The sequence below is a fragment of the Lynx rufus genome, unplaced genomic scaffold (genome assembly GCF_022079265.1).
Source record: "Lynx rufus isolate CCGP_SWC_20201006 ecotype Redwood Valley unplaced genomic scaffold, mLynRuf1.p SCAF_1, whole genome shotgun sequence".
Taxonomy (NCBI): domain Eukaryota; kingdom Metazoa; phylum Chordata; class Mammalia; order Carnivora; family Felidae; genus Lynx; species Lynx rufus.
In genome coordinates, this window is record NW_025814823.1 from 186378181 (window position 1) to 186405491 (window position 27311).

A 27311-nucleotide genomic window follows, 5' to 3' on the forward strand; every position below is an offset into this window, starting at 1 on the left:
TAGTCACCACTTGAATATAATAAAGTCATGAGAGGTGGGCTTGAATGAATGAAGGTTAGAAAGCCTTGCAGTAAGCTAGGTCAGATATTAGGCAATATTCTCACCCAGTTTTGACCAAGGCTTCTTAAACTGATATACATTTATGCTAAGTCTAGGAGAAAATCACATTGTAATAATGTATTTAAAAGGAGTATAAATTTAAAAGGAGTATAATTTGATCTGATAATTTCCCAAGAAAGCTGTTTTTATAACTTCATTGTAGATATTAACTAGTTGTAAAGCTCTGCTTTGAAGGTAAGAATGGCATCAGAAATCAAACAAAAGGTCATGCAGAAACTTCAAGTCATTACAAAATCAACTGTCATGAGAATCAGGCTGCCTCTCAGCATTGGTGTTAAGTTTCCATTCAGTCCTTTCTCTTCACAAATACAACTAAGATGGCGCTGCACACAAAATACAAACCAACAAGAGCAGGGAGTGAACAACAAGACCAACAGGGAGGCTAACCACCGTATTAAAATTCACAAATGATGCAATCAATTAAATCATGCTACTCAGTATCAAATCTGATATCAATGCAGTCTTGCTTTGATTTCCCTAGGAAGATTAATAGCTTTGTGGCACCTTGGTAATATTTCTTGCCATGCTTTAAATAAGTAGGTCATTTTCTTCTGGAAATATCTCATAATAGACAGTAAATACTCTAGATCATTCTCAAGATGAAATATTGGGGAGGGAATGATTTAGGCCCTAAGATATAAAGCCAATACTTCCCTTACCACCATTTGGTTTTAATGCCCCTCTGGGCTCAAATGACTAAAAAGACTGGCTAGTCATCAGTTTTGGGGTTCTGTTTTAGGGTGCTGGAGCAATTACAGAAATATGAATATACAACACAATTTAATGCCCAATTTCTCATTCTGGAAGCATGCAGACTTAGAAATTATTTTTACACATGTTCTTCCTTTCACAGATGGAAAACCAGTTCTAAGGCAATCCTAAATCTTTTTTAGGGACCAAATAAAAGACTGTTCTAGTACTTGATGTTCAGGATTTGCAGTGAATAAGGGAACAGAAGGCCACTTTTCAAAAATATACTCAAGCATTTCTTTGACCTTCTTTTAAATTCTTTTTGCAAATTAAGAGAGTTGGAGAAATATGCAAACACTGTTGATAATAGTGTTAAGACCAGATAGTTCTTTGATTTGGAGAACGATGGTTATAAAGATATAATCTTAAATTTCTATTTTTGCATAGGTCCTTAACTTGCTTCTCTATGTATAGCAGACCAAGACCTTATTCCAAATTAGTCAACACAAAAGTATATTCTATGAATTTCAGGGAAAAAACTCAGGTTTGTGCAAATAAATCAACAGAAAACAGTTGATATATTCCTGAGGAATATATATCAAAGGAATATATATCACATGTCTTAATAGACATTAAGCTGAGAACCCATAATTTATATTTGAAACTGGGACATATCAAACTCACTTAATTTTAAAAAGGAGTAGCTGAAATAATTTGCTTGGAGTATGTACTCAACATTGCAGAGGGTTTATACTGGCCACCCAGGAGACAGATATGGTCTCTGAAATAGGCTTAAATTATATCACATGGGTTTTCAAATAAATTCAATTAATGCCATTAAAATCCATGATACTTGTTGTAAAAATAAAGATTTTTAGTTTCTCTTAAGAAATCTGAGCTCCTGACCACGTTAGGTCCCACACGCACTTGTATTAGTAAAAGCTACTATTTGTTGAATGCTCACTAAGTTCCAGGTATCATTCTAAGCACTCTTCTTTTTTGTTTTTTTTTGTTTTTGTTTTTTGTTTTTTGTTTTTTCCTTTATACACACAGTATGCCTGTGAAACAGGTTTTTTGTCCACATTAGTTATCTGGGAGATTTAATCCCTGAGAAATTCAGTAATTTTCTCAATATCTATAGCTAGTAACTGATGCAGTTGGGGTTTGAAACGAGGCCTGTCCCTTATCCATAATAGAGCCAGTTCAAAATATTAAATTAGTGAATGCGGAATCAGTCCATATCGATTATGATCACATTTCTGTACTTGCAGAGAGTTAATTTTCCCTGTGTGATTACTTTAAATGCTGCTATTTTAATATACCATAAAACTTATTTCCTAAAAGAAACATTACACCTACACCTAATAAATATTGTCTGCTTTTAAAATAATTGCTAGTCATTTTTGCTTAAAGAAATTAAGCAAATAAGTTACTAATCCAATTTTAATCCATTTTGCTTCAAACTGATAGAATCCATTTATATTTATCTATTATGCTAGAATACCAATTATAATTTTCTCTGGTAAATTAAAACACTTCATTTAATTTTCTGCATATCATTTGTAGACAGGTATTGAAAAGTCTGTGAATTATTTATACCAGAATATTAACTCTGGAAGGGGTCACTCAAAATTGCTTTCAAGAGCATCTTACCAGAAGTTGTCTTCACTACTTCAGTGGTATTTCTCAGTCCAACAAATGAAAATTGATAAAGCCTCCACGATCTTGTGTCACCTACTTCAACAGAACTACGCTTCCATTGGTAGACAATTTCTTCACGTGGATAGCCATCTGCCATAAGATGGAAAAGCACATATTTAAAATTATTTATAAATGAATGTATGTAGCAACCACCTTCCATGAACAAGACACTGAGATAAGTATGAGAGAGATGGCGTTTTAAGTTAGAAAAGGATCTTGAACTAAAGAGCATCACAATAGAGGAAATAAATACATGACATCTTATCCCAACAAGAAGTTAAGAAGTCATAAGGTCAAGATTACCCTTGAAAATAACTTAATTTGCATAGAAGATATGCTATACATGGTTTCGGATATACTATATGCATGCTTTACATTGTCTGAGGTAAGATATAAAAAGTATCCAATATGTGATAAATAGCACATATGCAAGATATTATTTTATGATGATGAGGAGTAAACAAGGCAAGGTTTTGAGAGTCATGCAGAAACAGAAAATAATGGAAGAGGAGACTCAAATGCCTCTCCAGGGTATGCCCTTAGAGTGAAAGATGACTGAGAAAAAAAACCTCAACTATTTACATTATTCTCTCTCTCTCAATTTGTTGGGACTTCATTTTAATACATGCAGAAATCTACAATTAACAGTAGTAAGTAGTGGGATGCCTGGGTGGCTCAGTCCATTAAGCATCCAACTCTTGATTTTGGTTCATGATCACACGGTTCATGAGTTTGAGCCCCATGTTGGGTTCTGTACTGACAATGTGAAGCCAGGTTGGCATTCTCTCTCTTTCCCACTCTCTCTGCCCCTCCCCCCCCAAAACTAAATAAACTTTAAAAAAAAGTAGTAAGTAGAAATGCCAAGGGGAAGATACCAATGAGCACTATGTAGATTCTGAAGAAGTTAACTATGTTCAGCCAAGAGAACAGAAAGCCTTCATGAGAGAGGTATTGCACTGATTATGTAGAGATTATCAGTACCATTTGCTAGCCATAATACCCTAGACAAATTTCTTTGTTTTTTTCCCTCAATTATTTGTTTCTTTATGGAGATGATGGTAGTACTTATTTCATGACTGATGGCCAATGTATAATTGTTGAGTGGATAAACATTATGAAGTAAATTATAGAATAAACTCTGTAGGGGTGCCTGGCTGGTTCAGTCACTAGATCATGCAACTCTTGATCTCAGGGTTGGAAGTTAAAGCCCCATGTTGCGTGTAGAGATCACATAAAAATAAAATCTAAAAGAAAAGCATAAACTCAAGTAAAAACAGATAGATAGATGATAGATAAATGATAGATGATAAATAAAACTAGACATCATCTCAACTATTTATGAACTAATAATGCTATATAAGTCTTAATTATGGAGGCTGATTGACTACCTGGAATAGGATCCCTAACGTGTTCCCTTTTTCTTTTCTTTTGGTCCAACTAGGCTTGTGTTGTGTGCTTATTAACTAAGATGCAAGAAAAAAGAAAGCATGATCCCCAGACTGGCATGGAGAAGGGGTAGGGGACAGGATGTGTTGAACCAAGAAAAAGAATAGTAATGTTAGGGAACTCCCTATGGAGAACATGTTGATGATTTAACTTTTTTGATAGCAGTAAGAAACATTAAGTTGTGTTTGGGTTCAGAAGACAAGTGTCCATCAGTGACCTAAAGACACAGAAATCACCAGCTCTAGATTTTATCTGACTCAGAAGAGTAGTCCCAGTTGAAAAAATAATAGAAAAGAAGTCTCATCTCCTAAAGCTTGGGGAGGATTTTACTTAAAAATATTCCATTCTTGGATAAAGTAAAACATATGAAATAAGATTTATAATGGGAAATTTTCTTTTTTTAATTTTCTTAATGTTTTATTTTATTTTTGAGAGAAAGAGAAGCAGAGCATGGTTGCGGAGGGGCAGAGAGAGAGGGAGACATAGAATCTGAAACAGACTCCAGGCTCTAAGCTGTCAGCACAGACCCAGATGTGGGACTCAAACTCATGAACCCATGAGATCATGACTTGAGCCAAAGTCAGATGCTTAACTGACTAAGCCACCCAGGTGCCCCAATTTAATGGGAACTTTTCTAAATAGATATGATAGATAGTGATATTTTTCCTCTAGTTCCTTCTGGAATTTATGTAATGATGAACAGATGATTGCTGCTTTCATCATTGATTTTTTTTTTCTTTTTGAAAGGACAGCTATTATTATTTAGTTGGTTTGTATGGGTCTCTGTCACTCCCTGCCTGGGAAATTCTACTTATAGAAATATAAACTTAAAATTCATAATAAGTTTTTCATTCTGCCTAGTATCCATAGTTGTCAGACCAAAAATAAAAAAGAGGTGAGCAACCTAACGTGGACCTGAACAATTAGTGAGGCAAACATCGGGGGGACACTGAAGCTTGGGTTTAGTTCAGGCAGGAAATTATCTATGAAGCTTAATTTGTATTATAATCATCACAGATCATTTTGCTATATAATCTATTGCCTGATAATAATAATTAATAGAAATAATAGAGCTTTTTACTGAATCCTATTGTGTGTGAGGTAGCATATCAAGCATTTTACATATATTACATCAACAAAACAATATTGCGGGAGGGCACATCTCAAAGTCTCTGCTGGGCACCTGAGATTGTGGACTCACTGCAAGATTTAATAATTTGCTCAAGTCTATAGTGATGGAGTTGGGATATGAACTAGACCCAAAAGACACCAAAAATTAGTCTTTTATTCACTGGTAGATAACTAGTTCTAGATATTATTCAAACTCCATATGAAGTGGGTAATTTTCAATTTTGCTACCTTTAACACATATACTGAAATTGAAATAAGCAGATGATACTGTAAGGGAGAGAATAAATAGCAAAGATGCTGCTACTCTCTTCTTCTGAGCCAATTGGGGGCAGGTGGGAGCCGGGAAGAAGGATGTAAAACCTACCATTATAACTTTCCATTGAGTTCAGGCCTGCCTTTACAATCCTTCTTGAGAAAGGTGTCTGGGTGGGGCGTCTGGGTGGCTCAGTAGGTTAAGCTTTGGACTTCAGCTCAGGTAATGATGTGGGGCCTGTGGGTTTGAGCCCCACATTGGGTTCTGTGCTGACACCTCAGAGCCTGGAGCCTGCTTTGGATTCTGTGTTTCCCTCTTTCTCTACCCCTCCCCTATATGTGCGCTCTCTCTCTCTCAAAAATAAATACAAATTAAAAAAAAAAAAGAAAAGAAAAATATCTCCAGGCAACCACTGTGAATTTATTAAAAATGTATGCCCCAGTGAAAGCTACTTGTAAATTCTAATAAAATAGATCCTTTTTTGCAGGAAATCACTCTAATAGGGTTAAGCTGGTATTATGATGAAAGTAACTGTCAAAATCTTCAAAGTCAACAACATTGCTTGTTTCTGCATTCTCTAGGAGTATCCCAATTAGTTGGCATTGCAATTAGGAAACTGTTGGTGAGAGAGGATACAGAATACAGAATGAGATTACTTACAGCTGGAAAACTCCAAGGGGCAGGAATGTTCGTCCATTGGAAAATTGTGCAACTGCAATTGGCACTCTGCATCAATTGTCAACCTAAACAGAAGGATATAAAACACAAATAGAAAGAGTTTAGACACAGTTTTAAGAATGTACATGAATGCAATTTTTAATGACTATTCTTCATCTTTGTTCCTGGAGAATATATCTCATATTCCTATTGATAATTCAAGGTGATTCTCCCTGAAGAAACCCACCAAGTCCAGGAGAAAATTACTTAAGACTTAATGTAGTCCATTCATTTTCACAGAACAAACAATAGGATCTCATTGGCTTCAATTCCATTTTTTCCAAAATTTATGACCATGTAATTTTTTTGGCAAATAAATTGCACACATGAGATTGCTTGGTGAATATATTTAACTTAACAGAACAAATTGTTTTAGGAACTTAAGCTCATTTACTGTTTGCATGTAAATTAATGCTGATAATTCTCAGATCTTATCTGCTAATTAAAGCAGAACCTTCTGTTTGTAAGTACTTGGTAGCTGTTAGATTTAAATTACTATATGTGAGTTTTAACATACTTATATTTCACAATGGAGTATTATGCATTCTTATAATGGAACACTATGAAGCCATTAGACAGGATGTTACAGAGTAGAAGAATACTTAATAGCAAACAAGAAATGTTAAATACACATATACAGACATGTTCGAAAAATGTTTGCCAGTGAACCTCAATTAGTTTGCATCTGGGGTGTTTATTAAAGTTACAGATTTTCTGGATCTTGATATTGGCTAGGACTCTAGGATGGAGAAATTTAATGGAGTCCCAGATGTTTTGGACCATCTTTGGACAAGTAGGAATATACTCTAAAATTGTAATGGAAGTGGGTTGATTATTTTTAAGATTTCTTATTTGTTAGCTATATTTCTTACAAAGTACAGAGAATAATCTTGAACTAATAAAAGTATTATTTTATAAATATTAATTTATTTTAAAAGATTTTATAACTCAGCATAATTATTAATTGGGGAGATTTCATTTTTCTATGGTATAATATAGCAACTACTGATCTTAAAATATAAGTAATAATTATTCAGCCTTTAATCATCTATGTGACACTGGGTATGATAAATTTTTCTCTCATTTAATAAATGTTATTATCGCTTTAATGTACTTTAACTTGTTCAGTCACAAAACCAGCAGCACAGTTGAGATTTGAACCCAAGATTATTTGTCTCTAAACCTGAAGGTTTTAATCATTGTCGTTCAATAATTATATGCTCTTCCAAAGAAAAGGTTAGTTTTATTTGTAAGTGAAATTATAATTAATTTGATATTTTATTATTTTCAAGTTAAACTGGAATTATTAAAATTGAAAATACCTTTAGACAGATTGCAGATACAAAAATAGATACACACATATATAATCTGTGCACACACAAATATTCATAACTTATAGATTGGCAACAAGAATAAAATCATCTCTATAGATTCACAACTCATTCAAACTTTGAATCTTACAGGTGGAATTTTTGAAGTAACTTCCATAATTAAATATTGGATAGAGATTCTGCAAGTTATTACAAGTTAAAAAATGACTATAGTTATGAGGACAAGAAAGGGACTTGAGATAGTGTGAGTGACTCAATTTTGCAAAAGCTAGACTGAGCTCTGATTTATCAAACTTTGATTTCCACTAGATTCTAATTTCAATCACTACCTTATCTCTCATTTAATGAAACCCATGATGAATACAAACTATATGCAATGAATTTCTTTTGTAATTGTGGCCATTTTTCCTAGTTACTGATCTTGGGTGGGGGAATGTGTCATGAGGGTGGTGGTGCCTTATTTCCAATAATCTCCATCAATTCCTACCTAATTCCTCTAAATAAAAATGTAACCAAGTAAAAACATTAAACTTACTAATAAAGCTTTGAGATATACCTTCTACCATCAAGACCCCTGCAACCAGATAGCTGCCCTTAAGTCATATACATAGAAATTCTGGAGAGTTGCCCTAATTCATATTGATAGTCAAATAGAGCTAAGAACCAAAGTCAGATCCGTCTGGTTCTTAACTTTATATACTTACCTATTATGATGTTTAATAATATACTTTCCCCCATTTGAAACCTCAACATAAAAACATTTTAAATGCATGTAAGTATAAGGGGTGCCTGAATGGTTCAGTAGCTTGAGTGTCCAAATTCAGCTCAGGTCATGATCTTGCGGTTTGTGAGTTCGAGCCCCACATTGGGCTCATTGCTGTCAGGGCAGAGTCGGCTTCAGATCCTCTGTTCCCCCTCTCTGCCCCTGCCCCATTTGCACTCTCTCAAAAACAAACATTTTTAAAATAATAAATAAATAAGTAAATAAGTAAGTAAATAAATAGATAGATAGATAGATAGATAGATAGATAGATAGATAGATAAAGTGCTAAGATAATGGCATACAGGAATTTAAGTAGAAAATCTCCCAAAAGTTATTTCATATTTAAGTTCTGAAAATAAAAGATACTTCCTTCAACTTATCCCTAAAGAAGTCTATTCCCAAAATAGCCAATAAATTAAGTCAAATAGCCTATCAGTGTAGTGGGGAGTGGGTGCTGTCAGATAGAACTCATTGTAGTTACTTGCTATTGTGCAGAAAAGAAAAGGAGGTACAGGAGATCTCCACACCAAAATTTCTCCTTTAGCAATGGTTTCCTTGGAAACATAGACATTTCCAAGCATAACAACTGGCGATCCCAATGGTAACTGTGTTTCAGTCTCCTTATTTTAAAGTAGCAGGACACACATGCAAAAGCCAAGGCAGGCACAAAGATCAGGTAACCTTATGAAGTCAAGGGACATTTCATGTCCGTGTGAGAAAACAGAGTTCTTACATTAGTCAAAGAAATAAGTTCTACCTATGACTTTGCAAAGCATATTGAAAACAGAAAGAAATACAAATTTTGTACTACCACATACTGTTTTGATCAAACATGCACACCCTGATGTAGGTTTGAAATTTCTTTCATTCCTCTTGTTTCAAGAGAGTGTGGGTGATCTTTGTTTTATTCCCAGAGATTCCTCTTTTTCTTTTTCAAAAGAATACCTTAAAGTGTAGAGCACTCGACCATCATTCCAAATTCTCAGCATCCTATTAGGGGTGGTTATCCAGTGTGCATCAGCTTTCTTGGAGTTTCTGAAGAAAGTGTCTGGAATCCAGATTTTCCCTACCATGTTGCTATTCAATCGGAGGACTTTAATGGTGCTGTTAAATTTCAGACGTCTGTCATACCACGTTTGAGCAAAAAATATGTCAATTGTATATTCCTGTTTTTTTTAAAAAAAAGGTGAAATAGAACATTTTAAACACAGAATTGTAATGTAGAACATTTGTTTGTATTTATCATTTGTATTCTCATTACCAACATAAAGCAAAGGTACTCCGGTTTTAATTAATTTAAAGAAGGCAAAAGCTTTGCTAAGGAGATACATCCATCTTTTATAGACAAATTGATAAAAAAATAGACCTGTTTAGATGAATTCTAGCAAAAGATCATAGTTGTAATATAGTCATTTGCATTCAGTGTCTGTACAGCAGTTTCTCATGTTACTTTGGGCCAGCTAATTCTTTGTTGTGGGGGCTGTGTTGTGTATGTTCGAATGCTTAGTAGTAGCATTCTTAGCCTCTACCCACTAGATGCCAGTAGCACCAACACCACCACCCCCAACGCAACCCCCTGCATATTGTGATAGCTAAAAATATCTTCAGACATTGCTACATGTATCTTGAGGAAAACAATCACCTACGTTCAGAATCACTGCTAAAGAGTGAACAAAGTCCATAATACTCAAAACAGTCCTCAACTGGAGCTCTGGAGAACAGCTCAGTTGACTCAAAATAAAATTGGGATCTTTAAGAACCTGCCTTGTTAGGTAGTGTGAAGATGGAAAAGGAGAATTCACATAAAATGGTTTTGGTCTGGCAGATAGCAAAAACCAAATGCAAGGTAACTTTTAAAATATTTTTACTATTATAGTTGTCCTTTTCACTAATAATGAGGAAATTAACCAATTAAAAAATAATTTTTACTAATGTGCTAACTCCATCACAAAGCACATTCACAAAGTGCTGTGATGAGACATGATTCTGTAATGACTATGCTCAAGTATACATCACTAAATTGGCAAGTGATTGACTTTACTTGAAGAGAAGTAAGTTTGATGTGAATTCAGACCATTAGACCTGGAATCTGAACACCCAAGTTCTGGTTTGTCACATTTAGATATTATTTAACATTATTTTATAACAATTTCACTGATGCCTATAAATGAGAAAAAACTCAGTGTTCTTAGAATATGAGAGCTGAGTGTTGGGAATCATCCACATTTCCTGTCTAATACCATCAACCAACCACCACTTTATAATGAAGAACACATATAAAACAGGAAGGTTACCCAAAAATACATAGCCTGTCAGGATCAGACTAAAATCTTCTTCCTTTGCCTCACTTGCATTGCTCTGTGTGATTTCTTTGCACCTCCTGCTGAGGTGTCTCACTGTAGCTGACTACATTTCCACTGGCGTAAGCCACATAACACTTTGTTCCATATTTGTTGTCTGTAAGTAGTAAGAAAGGAACCTATCTTATGAAATTCTTTACCAACTAATTAGTGAATTAGTGACGTACCAGTAGATAAAGTAATTAAATAATTCTAAACTACATTTTGGCAAGAAGCAAAAATAAATAAATAAATAAATAAATAAATAAATAAATAAATCCCACAAAAATAAAATCTTTTTTTCACTGAACCAGCATTTCATAAAATGCGATCCTGGGATAACAATTCTGGGGACTAGTACTCCTGAAGTTAAAAGTTCTATGTTTAAATAAACTACCCATATAGCTTCTTAGATATTTAGATTTTGCATTAGAATGCTAAATATGCTGAAAATTTTATTTATAAGGAAGAAAACTGTTGGTATCTGTTTCATTCTTAAACAAATGAACTTACTTGCTTGGATTATGCAGGTGATATACTTTATCATCACTGTACATGAGAACACTTAAAGTTTCTCATCTCTCTGACTCAATAGAGTGTCCTTATTGCTAGCTTGATAAACACCATTTCAAAATTATAGTATCACTAATATTATGTTAGGTTAGGTTAGGTATTATGTTATAGCATGTTCTACTCTATTCTATTCTAGACTCCAATCTAGTTTCTTAGGTCAGATTTGGGCAGAAAGAATCATATAATAATAAAGCTACATTTATCATTATATCTAATGCACTATTTTCTCTGATAAATAATTCCAGTATGAAGCAAACTCTGACCTCTCTACCCCATCACTTTCCAAAAACTAGTGGAACACTGTATTTTATTCTGTAGTAACGAGTACTTGCCAAGTAAGCAATGATTGTTGAATTTTAAAAGTATAACATATTTACAAAAATTAATTTGTACACATATGATTACATTTAAGTCTCATAACAAATTATAAAAAATAATTATCTTCATATTACAATAAAAAAATCTGAACGACTATCTCTCCCTTATGGATTTTTTGTTAGCATATTGTTTGCTATTTTTATGATACCACATCTCCTCTCTAATATGTTAATAAAATTGACAAACCATTAGAAACTTACCATATTAATAGCATTCACTGGACCGATGCTGTTCACATACATGTCTGTGTGAATTAACGTTGGTTTCACTTTAAAGAGAATGATAAAGATATGTGAATTAAACATTTTAATGTTTTAGTCTGTGTTATTCTAGAAATAGATTTATTTTGCCACATTAGAAGTGATTTATTCACAACTAATTTGGTGTCGGTGACTAATTTATTACATTTAAATAACTATTTACTTTCAAAAACTCTCCTTTTAAGCATGTAAATGCAGTAACTAAGCATATTAGAGTTTTGAAACTGATTAAGCTTTAAAATTACATTAAGATGAACAAATGAGAAAACACTGCTTAGATTTTCTTCAGCCTTCTCTACATATCCTGAATTTTACCATTTTTCTTCAAGCCCCAGAATCTTTTGGGCATCATAGTCTGACTTGACCCATGTAGAAAAAATAACTACTTAGTGATCTAGAAAAAACTAAGCATTAGAAACACGAAGTAGACATTTAGTACAACAAATTTTGCAAGTTTCTTTTAAAATATTTCCCTCTGTTGATTCCTTTCATGACCACTTAATTCTCATACACTTCAGCCAACACAAAATCAATCTTCCTAAATGACTTATTCAATCGTGTGACTCATCAAATAATATGAGGAAACCATATGGAAACTCAATACACACCTATTTGTCAAAGATGAATGATATTAAAACTCATGAAGTATTTCATCCATGACCAAATGGATGTGCTCCATTTTCATTTAACAGTTAATGAACAAGGATTCATAATATCATCCTGTACTTCAAGTCAACAAGTACATTTTCTCTCATCTTTATCCACTTTCCCTGAAAGTGCCATGCCCTAATTTTCTGTGTTGGATTGAATTCTTCAGTAGTCCCTGCATCTATGCCCCTGCCTGTACTCCAGTGAGGCTACTTCTCTGCCTCTGAACTTGGGGCTTGACCATCTGACTTGTGTTGGCTAATACTACACAGATAAGTGAGTACACAAGTTCTAATCCCAAGCATTAAGCCTTATGATCTTCTACTTTCTGTCTCATTCTTTGTGTTTTTTTTTTTTTTCATGATAAAGATACTCCTGGCTAGTCTGCTGCTCCCAGGAGTAGAATGAGAATACAGCTTTCTTAAATGAGCAGCCCTAACCTGGCTTAGCTTAGATTAGACCACCCCTGGCAAAATGTTAAATAAATGCTTATTATTATATGCTACTGAGAGTTGTGATATTTTATTTCACAGAAGTACGTAACTAATATATCCTTTCTTCTACTATTATTTTGATATTACTTCATAACATTTTGATATTATATATACATATAACATATAACATTTTGATATTACTTCATAAATCAATTGTCACATTTCTTCTACAGCCTTTGTCTAAGATATCTAGGAAATTTTGAATTTCTAGTTCTCAGGCCTCACTTGAAGATCATCTTTCTTCATTTTGCATTTATCAATGCCCTCCCACCTCCAAGCCTGAATGCTATTTATACATTCTGTATCCATCTTTACAACATATAATGATCATTTAAGTATTTCTGATTATTAAAATATGCTAATTTTTTTCTTCCAATGTGTTTGCCTCTGCCTGTGCCATATCACAAAATATTTTAATATACCTCCTATATCAGGCCGAAGTTTATTGTCATATCCTTCCAGGAGGTTATTTAAGATGACAGTGACATCCCCCTCAGGAACTTTTGGAGTCAAGACCCATGTTTTGTTAGAAGCATAATCTTCATAGTCATCATCAGATTTTTGGCTGGTGAGGCTAAGAAAACAAAAATATTGGTCAGGAAACATATAGACTACATCCAAGAGGACTTTTACTCACAGACCACTGGGGAGAAAGGAGAAATGAAACAGAATTACAGGAAGGTATTACAATGGATGAAAATGACATTTTTCATTGAGGGTTAGTCTAGCTAATTAAACTGCATAAATGTAAATTAAAATGTATTAAAGTGTACTCTTCAGTTTTCCAGAATGCTCTGTCTTCCCATCTGTAAGTATATTTTTGCCTTTTCCATAGTTGATTTTCTTCCTGTCTACCTGCCCAACCTCACGAAGGACTTATTAAGAAAAAACAATTTTTGTGAATGCTTAAACTATTTTAAGTAACACTTAAATGATCATAACGTAGTTCAAGAATTCAGATGTAATGTCTACTTCTTCCTCCTCTACGAAGTTAACTTGCTCCAACCTATTAATGAAAGTAAGAGACTGATAATTAGATTCACTCCCACAAACCACCAGACAAGCCTCTCCCCTCTCAATTGAACTACTAAGGAGAACTCAGTCGTGCTGCTTTTTCTTCCCCCAGGGTGTGTGTATGTGTATTTTTTCCTCTCACTTGCACTGAAAGCAAGGGCGGTTCATTTATCTTTGATTGTTTAGAACCTGGCACTATGGAGGTTGGTTGTAGACTTTAAACCAGTCTTTATTACAGCGAAAGTTCCTGATCTGAAAACTCATACTAATGGTTAATGTACTATAATTGTATAATTGAAATTACCTACTTTGAATGATCAAAAAGCCATATAATATCCTGTGATTCAGATTTCAATGCCCGAACCTGGGAGAACCCCCCCGCAAGTAGACCAGAAGTTAAGGCTGACTTTGGAAAGATATTGGAATTCCTAGACCTTGCTTCTCCTCTTGCCCCAAGGTCCAACTCCCCTCTCCCTGCTGCCCACACAAGAGAATTACATTTTTCAGATCTAGGGCCAATGTAAACCTTGCAACAACTGCCATTTTCATTTTTAGCATCATTCAGTGAATGTTGGTTATTTCCATGGTTTATGGTAAAATTTTTAAAATTACAAACTTAAAATGTAAAGTGTCCCATCCCTATCTTCATTTTACTTTTGTAAATATATGGTAAAGAATGGATCTGATCAGAAATCCAACCACTGCCACATTACCCTGAATATACATACATACGTATGTACATACACACACAAACCATATTTATCATCTTTCTTCAATCACACTCATTCATCAATTTACATATATAAAATATATGTATGTATATGTGTGTATGTATAGGTAAATAGATGACTACATATGGCAGACGAAAGCTGATTGCATGATTAACCAGGTTTGAGAATGTGGATGGGAGATGAAGTTTTAAGAGTAATCACTGGCATGGATCAACTTAGTAAGCAAGTAATCTCCTCTTTCATTCCTTTAAAGCTTTATAAATAGGAAATGTTATAAAAACTGAGCCACACATCTGCATAAAACCTAACATAACCAGCCTTACATCTTGCACTTCAATTGCCATAATGACTTTAAACAACATTTAAATTTCATAAAGCACCCATATAGGGGACGATGGGCTAGACAAAGCTTCAAGGAGCTCTCAAAGAGAAAGGCCTTGGTGCTGGCGGAGGCAAGTTCTCTGCTAGGAAAATCCTTCTTGGACCTCAATTCATCATTTCTCTAGAGCACTGCTGAACACTGCCTAATAGAGCTCTAATCCTATGACCTAAATCCTACTAGTTTAAGAAGAAATAACAGCTCTCTGATAAAGAAATTTTCAAATCCCTTCAACAACTTTGAGAAAAGACTGTGCTTAGCCCATTGGACATCATCACTATGGAATTGTACCACCATTTAATTCATCCATGCAAAAATGTCTTTAAAAAAACATTTCTCCCTCTTCCTTTCCCCTGCCTTCTGTGTGTCTCTTTCTGTCTCTGTCAGACAAATGCACCCTATTCAAGTTTCTTCAAGGGAAGGGAAGAAATGTTAAATCATTTGGCTTGCTCACTTATAGCAACTCCTCATACTAACAACTAAATGACCCAAGCATGATGGTGCTGTGTTACTGGTGTTACCATCATCTGGCAGACAAGTAGGAAAAATACATTAAGTAAAAATACAAAGGATACTTGCTTAGAAAGAATACCACTTTGTAGAATTGCACCAATAATTTATTTAGAGTCATCTTCTGTTAGATGCCAAAACAGTAAATAAATCGATTATTTCATATAAAAGTATCAGTGACAGATTTTATCATACTTGAGGATGCCTACTGAGTCAGAGAGAGGTTAAAAAAAAAGAGTTGAGAAATTAAGAGTATACATTTTGAAGTTAGGAAGTACTAGTACTGCTTTCTAGATTTATCATGTCTTTCCTCTATCACTTACTATTTAATGGCCTGGGGCATGTTATTTAACCTTGCTCTACTTCACAAAGTTATCATCTTTAAAATAGAGTTAATGCTAGTATTCTAGCATTTTTTGACATTTTTATGTCAGATTAAGATAATGGTTATTAAGTGTTTCACACAGTACCAGACACACAGCCCTGAAAATAGGTCCATTGTAATTATTGTTATAAAGTGACCACTGTTAGATTTATACCCACAGGTCCAACCATGTATCTAAAACCTGAATCTATAGAAGCTGCTTCCAGGCTTTTATGTAACACATGCTGAGAAGAACTAAAAACAGATGTTTTCCAGGAAGAAAAATAATGAACCCTACATTATAATAAATGAAGTTTTTATTCTCTACAGTTTTCCCAGCTGAGGTCTAAATTAATGGGACTGATACATAATCTGGGATTGTTTCCAGATTTGTCTTAAAAAAAGAAAAAAAGCACCTCTTTCATTCAACATCGGTTGTTTCTTCAGAATTCTGAGGAGTCAAGACTTCATTTATAGGTAGGCTGTCTAGAAATAAATGAAGTCTGATCATTAGAAAAGGCATTCTGTGGAACTGTTAACTCCATAAGAAGGCCTGGGTGGAAATAAATTGATAATGATTCAAGAAAATGCACTTGACCGTTGAGTGCGCTGAGCACAAACATAAAGGTGAACTTCTAGCTAACAGCATCTATCCAAATTTAAGTCTTTAGAAGCAATTACTTGTTCTTGTACACTTTAGTTTAAAAAATAATCTTATAAAGAGAGAGAACCAATATTTAAATTAGTCTTAAATGAACTTACCATCCTGAAAAACATCTTTTGTAATCTGAGTAAAATTTGTCAAAGACAATACCCAAAAAGGTTGTAAATTTTTCATCATTGAAAGCTTTTTATTTTTTATTTTTTGAATGTTTATTTATTTTTGAGAGAGAGAGAGAGAGAGAGAAAGAGAGAGAGAGAAAGAGAGAGAGAATGTGCAAGCAGAAGAGGGGCACAGAGAGAGGCAGATATAGAATCCGAAACAGGCTCCTGGCTCTGAGCTGTCAGCACAGAGCCCAGCAGTGGGGCTCAAACTCCTAAACCCTGGAGGTCATGACCAGAACAGAAGTCAGATGCCTAACCTGACCCAGGTGCCCCTCATCCTTAAAAGCTTTCTAAAAAAACGTGAGAAAGCCATCTGACCACAAACCTTGGACAAGCAGCATGAATATCTCCTAAAGATATTAATACAAATGCAGAACCTTGGGCCCCACTGAGATTCCTGAATCAAAATCTTTAATAAATTTACAAGCGATTCATCTGCACATTAAAATTTGAGCAACTCAGTCTGTGTTTAAACCAGTGATGTGTACTCCTGCGCGGAGCGCGGCGGGAAGGCTCTTTAAAAATACAGATTCCCAGTTCCCCCTTTAGATCTGAGTCTCCATGTTGTAAATTAGGTTATTATATTTTTATTTTCATGTTTACAGTTTTATGCATTATTTTCATTTATGCATGATTACAAACATGTTTTGAGTTCATGTTTATAATCAGAAACAAAAATTGATTTTACCTAGAAAAATAAAAGTGGCTTAGAAAAAAACAACAAAAAAAAAGAGGGCAACTGGGTGACTCAGTCGGTTAAGTTTCTGACTTCAGCTCAAGTCATGATCTCATGGCTTGTGATTTCAAGCCCTGGGATCAGCTCTGTGCTGACAGCTCAGAGCCTAGAGCCTGCTTTGGATTCTGTGTCTCCCTCTCTCTCTGTGCCTGCCCCACTTATGCTGTCTCTCTCTCTCTCTCTGTGTCAAAAATAAACAAACATTAAAAATTTTTTTCAAGAAAAACAAAAAACAAATACTTGATTGATGTTCAGTGAAAGTTCAATTATATAGAAGAAGCTAAATATTCAAATTTTGGTACATATTCTAGATGTTTGACACTAAAGATTAATCATGCAGTTTATGGAATTTTAAATTTTAATCCATGTATTTCACATTTCCAGAAATTCAATAAGGATCTAAGTTTTGTGAGAGGAAAAATCTCGTCATTGAATCCTCCCAGGGTAATATAACAGCAAACGCTTGGGTGAGATATAAAAACATCTGTCATTTCATTCAGGTATCTTAAAACCCACTGGTATTTGGCATCATAAAGGCAGAATATATATATTTTTTTCTTTCTCTGACATATGTTGGTAAGTAGAATAAAAAATATACAAAAACTCATTCATTTTTATGCTTGAGCTCTTTTTAAATAATTCGTGTTTCATTTGTTCCTAACATTAGATTCAATATTTTGTTGGTACAAATCTCGGTTTATTTTTATTTTATAGGTGCAATCAGTTAAATACAGGGTATTTTATATGTCAAAATAAATCTCCCAAGACATATATGTCAACAAAATAAAACCTTTTTAATCTTTTCTATTAAAAGTTCCTATGCATTGCATTCTCTGCTCTGTTAACATTACCTGTTGTGAATCTCCACTGCTTATATAACATAAATCTCTGCTCTCAAAGAGATCCCATTCGACCTCACATTCTCATCAGGCCATAGAATCCAGTGAGAATCCTCACACTCCAAAAGCATCAGGAACAGAACAATGTGCTATTCCTTACATCATCATGTTACCCAAGTTTGATGAGTTTTAGAAACTTGGCCAAACACCAGTACATTTACACATATATTCCTTCCTCCTACAATCTTTTCTTCTCGTCACCTCCTAAACCAGTATTTGGTATGGCTTATCCCTTCTTACTTTTCAACAGAAATAACCTTCACATAGAAGTCATCCCTTATTGTTTTATCTAACACTGTCACCCACCCCACCCTTCATACGCAATAGCCAGTCCCATGATTGCTTCGTAGCATTTGTTACAATGTCTGTGTACTGATTTGCTTATTGTCTGTTTCCATTACTAGACTATAAATTCCATGAGTGCATGCTTAATTAAGATTTGTGAAAAAGAAATATTCTTGCTAACCAGTTTTTCTGAGGCAAATAATAATACCAACAATAGCTACTTTCCAATATTCACCATGTCCTAGGAATAACTTTAAAAACTTCACATACATTCTCCCACTTAATCCTTAAAACAGTGGTATTCCTTGAATTATCCCCATTTTGCCAATGAAGAAACACAATGTTTCCACTAGTCACTTCAGTTTGCCAAAACCAAAACATTTCACCATTATGCTGCAAGGCTTTGAAAAAGAAACTGGGTCCAAAGAATCTGCTACTGTACATTCATGAAAAAATAAGATCACCCAAAATAAATAGTTGTTCAAGCTCATTTTCCTTTAGGACAATAAATCCGTTTATGCCTGAGCTCAATAACAGTATGGCAACTTCAGCACAAAGTTAATAATATTCAAATTTCATAAGCTTGTTATTCCAGATACCAAAAATTTGATCTCCCATTACCAAGGACTAAAAGCAGAGATGCCTGGGTGGTACCTGGGTAGCTCAGTTGGTTAAACTTCTGACTATGGCTCAGGTCATGATCTCACAGCTTGTGAATTCAAGCCCCACATTGGGCTCTGTGCTGACAGCTCAGAGCCTGAAGCCTGTTTAAAATTCTGTGTCTCGGAGGATCCTGGGAAGATGGTGGTGTAGGAGGACACTGGGCTCACCGCGCGTCCTGCTGATCACTTAGATTCCACCCACACCTGCCTAAATAACCCAGAAAACCACCAGAATACTAGCAGAATGGAGTCTCCAGAGCCAAGTGCAGACAAGAGGCCCACGGAAGAGGGTAGGAAGGGCGGAGAGGCGGTGCGCGCTCCACAGACTGGCGGGAGGGAGCCAGGGCGGAAGGGCAGCCTGCCAGCCAAGCAGAGCCCCCGAGTCTGGCTTGCAAAAGCAGAGGGGCCAGACGGAGTGTGTTCCGACAGCAAGCGGGACTTAGCCTCTGGGAGGTCATAAGTTAACAGCTCTGCTCAGAAAGCGGGAAGGCTGGAGGACAAAGGGAGGGAGGGTTGCTAAGCCCCGGGACGACAGAGCTCAGTTTGGCGGGGAACAAAGGGGCTCACCAGCGCCATCTCCCTTGCCCATCCCCCAGCGAAAATCCCAAAGGGAACCAGTTTCTGCCAGGGAACTTGCTTGCACCGCGCAAACACCCAATGCTGTGCTTCTGCGGATCCATCCCTCCAGCGGGTCTGACTCCCTCCCAGTGCCACAGGGCCCCTCCCGAAGCGGATCACAGAAGGAAAAGTGAGCTGAGCCTGCCCCTCCCACCCCTGTGCACCTTGCCAATCCACCCCAGCTAATACACCAGATCTCCAGCACCACAAGCCTGGCAGTGTGCAAGTAGCCTAGACAGGCCACGCCACCCCACAGTGAATCCCGCCCCTAGGAGAGGGGAAGAGAAGGCACACACCAGTCTGACTGTGGCCCCAGTGGTGGACTGGGGGCACACATCAGGTCTGACTACAGCCCCGCCCACCAACGCAAGTTATTCAAGACAGCACAGGGGAAGTGCCCAGCAGTCCCGCACCACTCCAGGGACTATCCAAAATGACAAAACGGAAGAATTCCCCTCAGGAAAACGTCCAGGAAATAACAACAGCTAACGAACTGATCAAAAATGATTTAAACCATATAAAAGAAAGTGAATTTAGAATAATAGTCCTAAAATTAATCACTGGGCTTGAAAACAGTATAAAGGACAGCAGAGAATCTCTTGCTACAGAGATCAAGGGACTAAGGAACAGCCAGGAGGAGCTAAAAAATGCTATCAATGAGATGCAAAATAAAATGGAGACAACTATGGCTCAGATTGAAGAGGCAGAGGAGCGAATAGATGAACTAGAAGATAAATTATGGAAAAAGAAGAAGCTGAGAAAAAGAGAAAAAAAATCCAGGAGTATGAGGGGAAAATTAGAGAACTAAGTGATGCACTAAAGAGAAATAATATACACATAATTGGTATTCCAGAGGAGGAAGAGAGAGGGAAAGTTGCTGAAGGTGTAATAGCTGAGAACTTCCCTGATCTGGGGAAGGAAAAAGGCATTGAAATCCAAGAGGCACAGAGAACTCCCTTCAGACATAACTTGAATCGATCTTCTGCACGAAATATCATAGTGAAACTGGAAAAATACAAGGACAAAGAGAAAATTCTGAAAGCAGCTAGAGAGAAACGTGCTCTAACATATAAAGGGAGACCTATAAGACTCGTGACCGATCTCTCTACTGAAACTTGGCAGGCCAGAAAGGAATGGCAGGAGTTCTTCAATGTGATGAACAGAAAAAATATGCAGCCGAGAATCCTTTATCCAGCAAGTCTGTCATTTAGAATAGAAGGAGAGATAAAGGTCTTCCCAAACAAACAAAACCTGAAGGAATTGGTCACCACTAAAGCAGCCCTACAAGAGATCCTAAGGGGGATCCTGTGAGACAAAGTACCAGAGACATCACTACAAGCATGAAAACTACAGACATCACAATGACTCTAAACCCGTATCTTTCTATAATAACACTGAATGTAAATGGACTAAATGCACCAACCAAAAGACATAGGGTATCAGAATGGATAAAAAAAACAAGACCCATCTATTTGCTGTCTACAAGAGACTCATTTTAGACCTAGGACACCTTCAGATTCAGAGTGAGGGGATGGAGAACTATTTATCATGCCACTGGAAGTCAAAAGAAAGCTGGAGTAGCCATACTTATATCAGACAAACTAGACTTTAAATTAAAGGCTGTAACAAGAGATGAAGAAGGGCATTATATAATAATCACAGGGTCTATCCATCAGGAAGAGCTAACAATTATAAATGTCTATGCGCCGAATACAGGAGCCCCCAAATGTATAAAACAATTACTCACAAACATAAGCAACCTTATTGATAAGAATGTGGTAATTGCAGGGGATTTTAACATTCCACTTACAGAAATGGATAGATCATCTAGACGCACGGTCAAGAAAGAAACAAGGGCCCTGAATGATACATTGGATCAGATGGACTTGACAGATATATTTAGAACTCTGCATCCCAAAGCAACAGAATAGACTTTCTTCTTGAGTGCACTTGGTACATGCTCCAAGCTAGATCACATACTGGGTCACAAAACAGCCCTTCATAAGTATACAAGAATTGAGATCATACCATGCATACTCTCAGACCACAATGCTATGAAGCTTGAAATCAACCACAGGAAAAAGTCTGGAAAACCTCCAAAAGCATGCAGGTTAAAGAACACCCTACTCACGAATGAGTGGGTCAACCAGGCAATTAGAGAAGAAATTAAAAAATATATGGAAACAAATGATAATGAAAATACAACATTCCAAATGCTTTGGGATGCAGCGAAGGCAGTCCTGAGAGGAAAATACACTGGAATCCAGGCCTATCTCAAGAAACAAGAAAAATCCCAAATACAAAATCTAACAGCACACCTAAAGGAAATAGAAGCAGAACAGCAAAGACACACTAAATCCAGCAGAAGAAGAGAAATAATAAAGATCAGAGCAGAAATAAACAATATAGAATCTAAAAAAACTGTAGAGCAGATCAACGAAACCAAGAGTTGGTTTTTTGAAAGAATAAACACAATTGATAAACCTCTAGCCAGGCTTCTCAAAAAGAAAAGGGATATGACCCAAATAGATAACATCATGAATGAAAATGGAATGATTACAACCAATCCCTCAGAGATACAAGCAATTATCAAGGAATACTATGAAAAATTATATGCCAACAAACTGGACAACCTAGAAGAAATGAACAAATTCCTAAACACCCACACGCTTCCAAAATTCAATCCGGAGGAAATAGAAAGCTTGAACAGACCCATAACCAGCGAAGAAATTGAATCAGTCATCAAAAATCTCCCAACAAATAAGAGTCCAGGACCAGATGGCTTCCCAGGGGAGTTTTACCAGACGTTTAAAGCAGAGATAATACCTATCCTTCTCAAGCTATTCCAAAAAATAGAAAGGGAAGGAAAACTTCCAGACTCATTCTATGAAGCCAGTATTACTTTGATTCCTAAACCAGACAGAGACCCAGTAAAAAAAGAGAACTACACGCCAACATCCCTGATGAATATGGATTCAAAAATTCTCAATAAGATACTAGCAAATCGAATTCAACAGCACATAAAAAGAATTATTCACCATGATCAAGTGGGATTCATTCCTGGGATGCAGGGCTGGTTCAACATTCACAAATCAATCAACGTGATACATCACATTAATAAAAGAAAAGATAAGAACCATATGATCCTGTCAATTGATGCAGAAAAGGCCTTTGACAAAATTCAGCAACATTTCTTAATAAAAACCCTCGAGAAAGTCGGGATAGAAGGAACATACTTAAAGATCATAAAAGCCATTTATGAAAAGCCCACAGCTAACATCATCCTCAATGGGGAAAAACTGAGAGCTTTTTCCCTGAGATCAGGAACACGACAGGGATGTCCACTCTCACTGCTGTTGTTTAACACAGTGCTGGAAGTTCTAGCATCAGCAATCAGACAACAAAAGGAAATCAAAGGCATCAAAATTGGCAAAGATGAAGTCAAGCTTTCACTTTTTGCAGATGACATGATATTATACATGGAAAATCCGATAGACTCCACCAAAAGTCTGCTAGAACTGATACATGAATTCAGCAAAGTTGCAGGATACAAAATCAATGTACAGAAATCAGTTGCATTCTTATACACAAATAATGAAGCAACAGAAAGACAAAGAAACTGATCCCATTCACAATTGCACCAAGAAGCATAAAATACCTAGGATAAATCTAACCAAAGATGTAAAAGATCTGTATGCTGAAAACTATAGAAAGCTTATGAAAGAAATTAAAGAAGATATAAAAAATTGAAAAACATTCCCTGCTCATGGATTGGAAGAATAAATATTGTCAAAATGTCAATACTACCCAAAGCTATCTACACATTCAATGCAATCCCAATCAAAATTGCACCACATTCTTCTCAAAACTAGAACAAGCAATCCTAAAATTCCTATGGAACCACAAAAGGCCCCGTATAGCCAAAGTAATTTTGAAGAAGAAGACCAAAGCAGGAGGCATCACAATCCCAGATTTTAGCCTCTACTACAAAGCTGTCATCATCAAGACAGCATGGTATTGGCACAAAAACAGACACATAGGCCAAGGGAATAGAATAGAAACCCAGAACTAGACCCACAAACGTATGGCCAACTCATCTTTGACAAAGCAGGAAAGAACATCCAATGGAAAAAAGACAGTCTCTTTAACAAATGGTGCTGGGAGAACTGGACAGCAACATGCAGAAGGTTGAAACTAGACCACTTTCTCACACCATTCACAAAAATAAACTCAAAATGGATAAAGGACCAGAATGTGAGACAGGAAACCATCAAAACCCTTAGAGGAGAAAGCAGGAAAAGACCTCTCTGACCGCAGCCGTAGCAATTTCTTACTTGACACATCCCCAAAGGTAAGGGAATTAAAAGCAAAAATGAACTGCTGGGACCTTATGAAGATAAAAAGCTTCTGCACAGCAAAGGAAACAACCAACAAAACTAAAAGGCAACCAACGGAATGGGAAAAGATATTTGCAAATGACATATCGGACAAAGGGCTAGTGTCCAAAATCTATAAAGAACTCACCAAACTCCACACCCGAAAAACAAATAACCCAGTGAAGAAATGGGCAGAAAACATGAATAGACACTTCTCTAAAGAAGACATCCAGATGGCCAACAGGCACATGAAAAGATGTTCAGCGTCGCTCCTTATCAGGGAAATACAAATCAAAACCACACTCAGGTATCACCTCACGCCAGTCAGAGCGGCCAAAATGAACAAATCAGGAGACTATAGATGCTGGCAAGGATGTGGAGAAACAGAAACCCTCTTGCACTGTTGGTGGGAATGCAAATTGGTGCAGCCACTCTGGAAAACAGTGCGGAGGTTCCTCAAAAAATTAAAAATAGACCTACCCTATGACCCAGCAGTAGCACTGCTAGGAATTTATCCAAGGGATACAGGAGTCCTGATGCATAGGGGCACTTGTACCCCAATGTTTATAGCAGCACTCTCAACAATAGCCAAATTATGGAAAGAGCCTAAATGTCCATCAACTGATGAATGGATAAAAAAAAAAGTGTGGTTTATATACACAATGGAGTACTATGTGGCAATGAGAAAGAATGAAATATGGCCCTTTGTAGCAACTTGGATGGAACTGGAGATTGTTATGCTAAGTGAAATAAGCCATACAGAGAAAGACAGATACCATATGGTTTCACTCTTATGTGGATCCTGAGAAACTTAACAGAAACCCATGGAGGAGGGGAAGGAAAAAAAAAAAGAGGTTAGAGTGGAAGAGAGCCAAAGCATAAGAGACTGTTAAAAACTGAGAACAAACTGAGGGTTGATGGGGGGTGGGAGGGAGGGGAGGGTGGGTGAGGGGTTTTGAGGAGGACACCTGTTGGGATGAGCACTGGGTGTTGTATGGAAATCAATTTGACAATAAACTTCATATATTGAAAAAAAAAAAAAAAAATAAATAAATAAATAAATAAATAAAATTCTGTGTCTCCCTCTCTTTGTTCCCCTCCCCTGCTTGTGTTCCCCACCCCCTCAAAAATAAATGAACATTAAAAGAAAAAAAAAAGCAGAGCTTGTAATTTAACTTCATGGATGTGGTCAAGCATCTCAAACTCTTTATCAGTTTGGAGAGCCGTGCACACTCCAGGAGCAAGACATACATATCAACCAGTTCATTTTAAACGATGTCCTCCAGCCACTGCAAAAAGTGTCAGAGCAGGTATGGAAGATGAAATATATGTCTCAAAGGACATGGGGACTCATAATGTGATCATGGGAGGAAGGGACTCCACTCCGTATTGTCCAAGAAGACTGGGAACTCTCACAGGATGCTATGGTGTTCTGTAAACAAGAGCATTGGGGCACCGGTTACTCTTTCACCTAGGCCTTTAGTGGCCTATGCGATTCTGTACCTCCCAGTAAGGACATGTAAGGAACCTGTGCATAACCTGTTGGGAATGCTCTCTGCCCGTGTGTGTACCCAAGTGCGGATATACAAAAAGGGGAGTGTTACAGCAAGGAAGCAAATCCCTAAGTATCAATTCTGGTAATGAATTTTCCTATTTGTGATGATTTCCTTAGCTCTTACCAGGTTCAATTTTTTAATATTAGGTTAACAGCTGTGGAGCTGTGGGTAAATATGCTTATTTGACTGAGTCCATTATCATACATATATATTCCAGTGTGTAAATGCAGACTGTTTTTTTTTTATTAGCAATCACCAACGATCCATATCAAATAACTCTCTGTGGGGTTTTATTAGGTAAGATAAATTTCAAGGCAAGTCTCAGAACATTCAAACTAAATTGGGGAGTACTGGAATATATAATCATAAAGCCTAATGTAGGATAACCTTCATGGTGCCCTGGTTAGCTTCACAACTATGTATTTAAAAACTCTGATTCTTTGTATCTCACCCTTCTATCCTCCACGGTGTCAGCTTCAACGCAAAGGTAGCTTGACTTTGCAGTCAGGAGAAGCTAACTCCAACTCCTAACTTCTATGCCTCTTTATTTACATCTATGAAAACATAGAGAAACTCTTCCAGAAATTCTCTCAAAAAGAAGGAAGTCCTCAGAAAGTCTAATTTCATGCATCACTAGCCAAATACATAGGAATTCACACATATGAAACTATGATCCAAGGCCAAGGGTGGGATTATATTAATTATTTTAGTCTAACTATCCTACCACTAGTATTCAAGATGGAATTAGCTTCACAAAAAAGCATGAGGACTTCACAGACACCCAAGGGAAATTGGGACAATTAATAAAGTGAGGAGAGGAAATGTGGAAAAGGCAACCACAACACTGATTGGGGTCCAGGGGTGTACACAGAAAAAAAAAAGAAAAGAAAAGAAAATCAATGTTAGGTCTAGAATTATCCCTGAAGTCCATTTTCTCTGGGTTAGCCACTTCACCATCCTTGTTGGTTTGTTTTAACTGTTCTTGAATAAAAGTGGGAGACTGTGGAGCAACTAGGACTCATTCACTACTGGTGGGAAAACATTTTATCATTGTCTGCTAGTGATAATCACCCCCAAAAAGTCCATCCCTAGATTTATTTCAAAAAGAAACACATGCACATATACACTCAAAGACTTGTCCAGAAATATTCGTAGTTGCATTATTAGTAATAGATATAAACATAAAACAAAACATGACCCAAACAGATAAGAACATAATTCAGTAGAATGGATTAATAAAATACAGTATATTCACATAATATTATACAACAATACAAATTGGTGAACTATTACTAAATTCAGCAAAATGAAATCTGAAAAATAAAAATTTGAGCAAAAGATACTACACATACACTCATATACACACACCCACATGCTGTTTCTGCATATAAAATGTAATAAAAGGCAGGGACTTCTGGGTGGCTCAATTGGTTAAATGTCTGACTCTTGATTTTGGCTCAGATCATGATCTCATGGTCGTGGGATTAAGCCCCATGTCTTGAGATTCTCTAG

At 36.3% G+C, this 27311-nt stretch overlaps 1 protein-coding gene across 6 annotated transcripts in view; it reads right to left on the reverse strand.

Moving 5' to 3' along the window:
• The window catches only part of GABRG2 (gamma-aminobutyric acid type A receptor subunit gamma2), a 112428-nt gene that overhangs the window by 65648 nt on the left and 19469 nt on the right, over window positions 1–27311 (reverse strand). For 5 of the 6 annotated variants that reach the window (XM_047073239.1, XM_047073214.1, XM_047073231.1 and 2 more), the window contains exons 2-6: window positions 13267–13418; window positions 11643–11710; window positions 9098–9318; window positions 6002–6084; window positions 2464–2601 (exon numbers count right to left, since the gene is read on the reverse strand). In XM_047073239.1, the coding sequence (XP_046929195.1) occupies window positions 2464–2601; window positions 6002–6084; window positions 9098–9318; window positions 11643–11710; window positions 13267–13418 (662 nt within the window). The remainder of the gene's footprint in view (window positions 1–2463; window positions 2602–6001; window positions 6085–9097; window positions 9319–11642; window positions 11711–13266; window positions 13419–27311) is intronic. The other variant, XM_047073223.1, reaches the window with a different exon arrangement.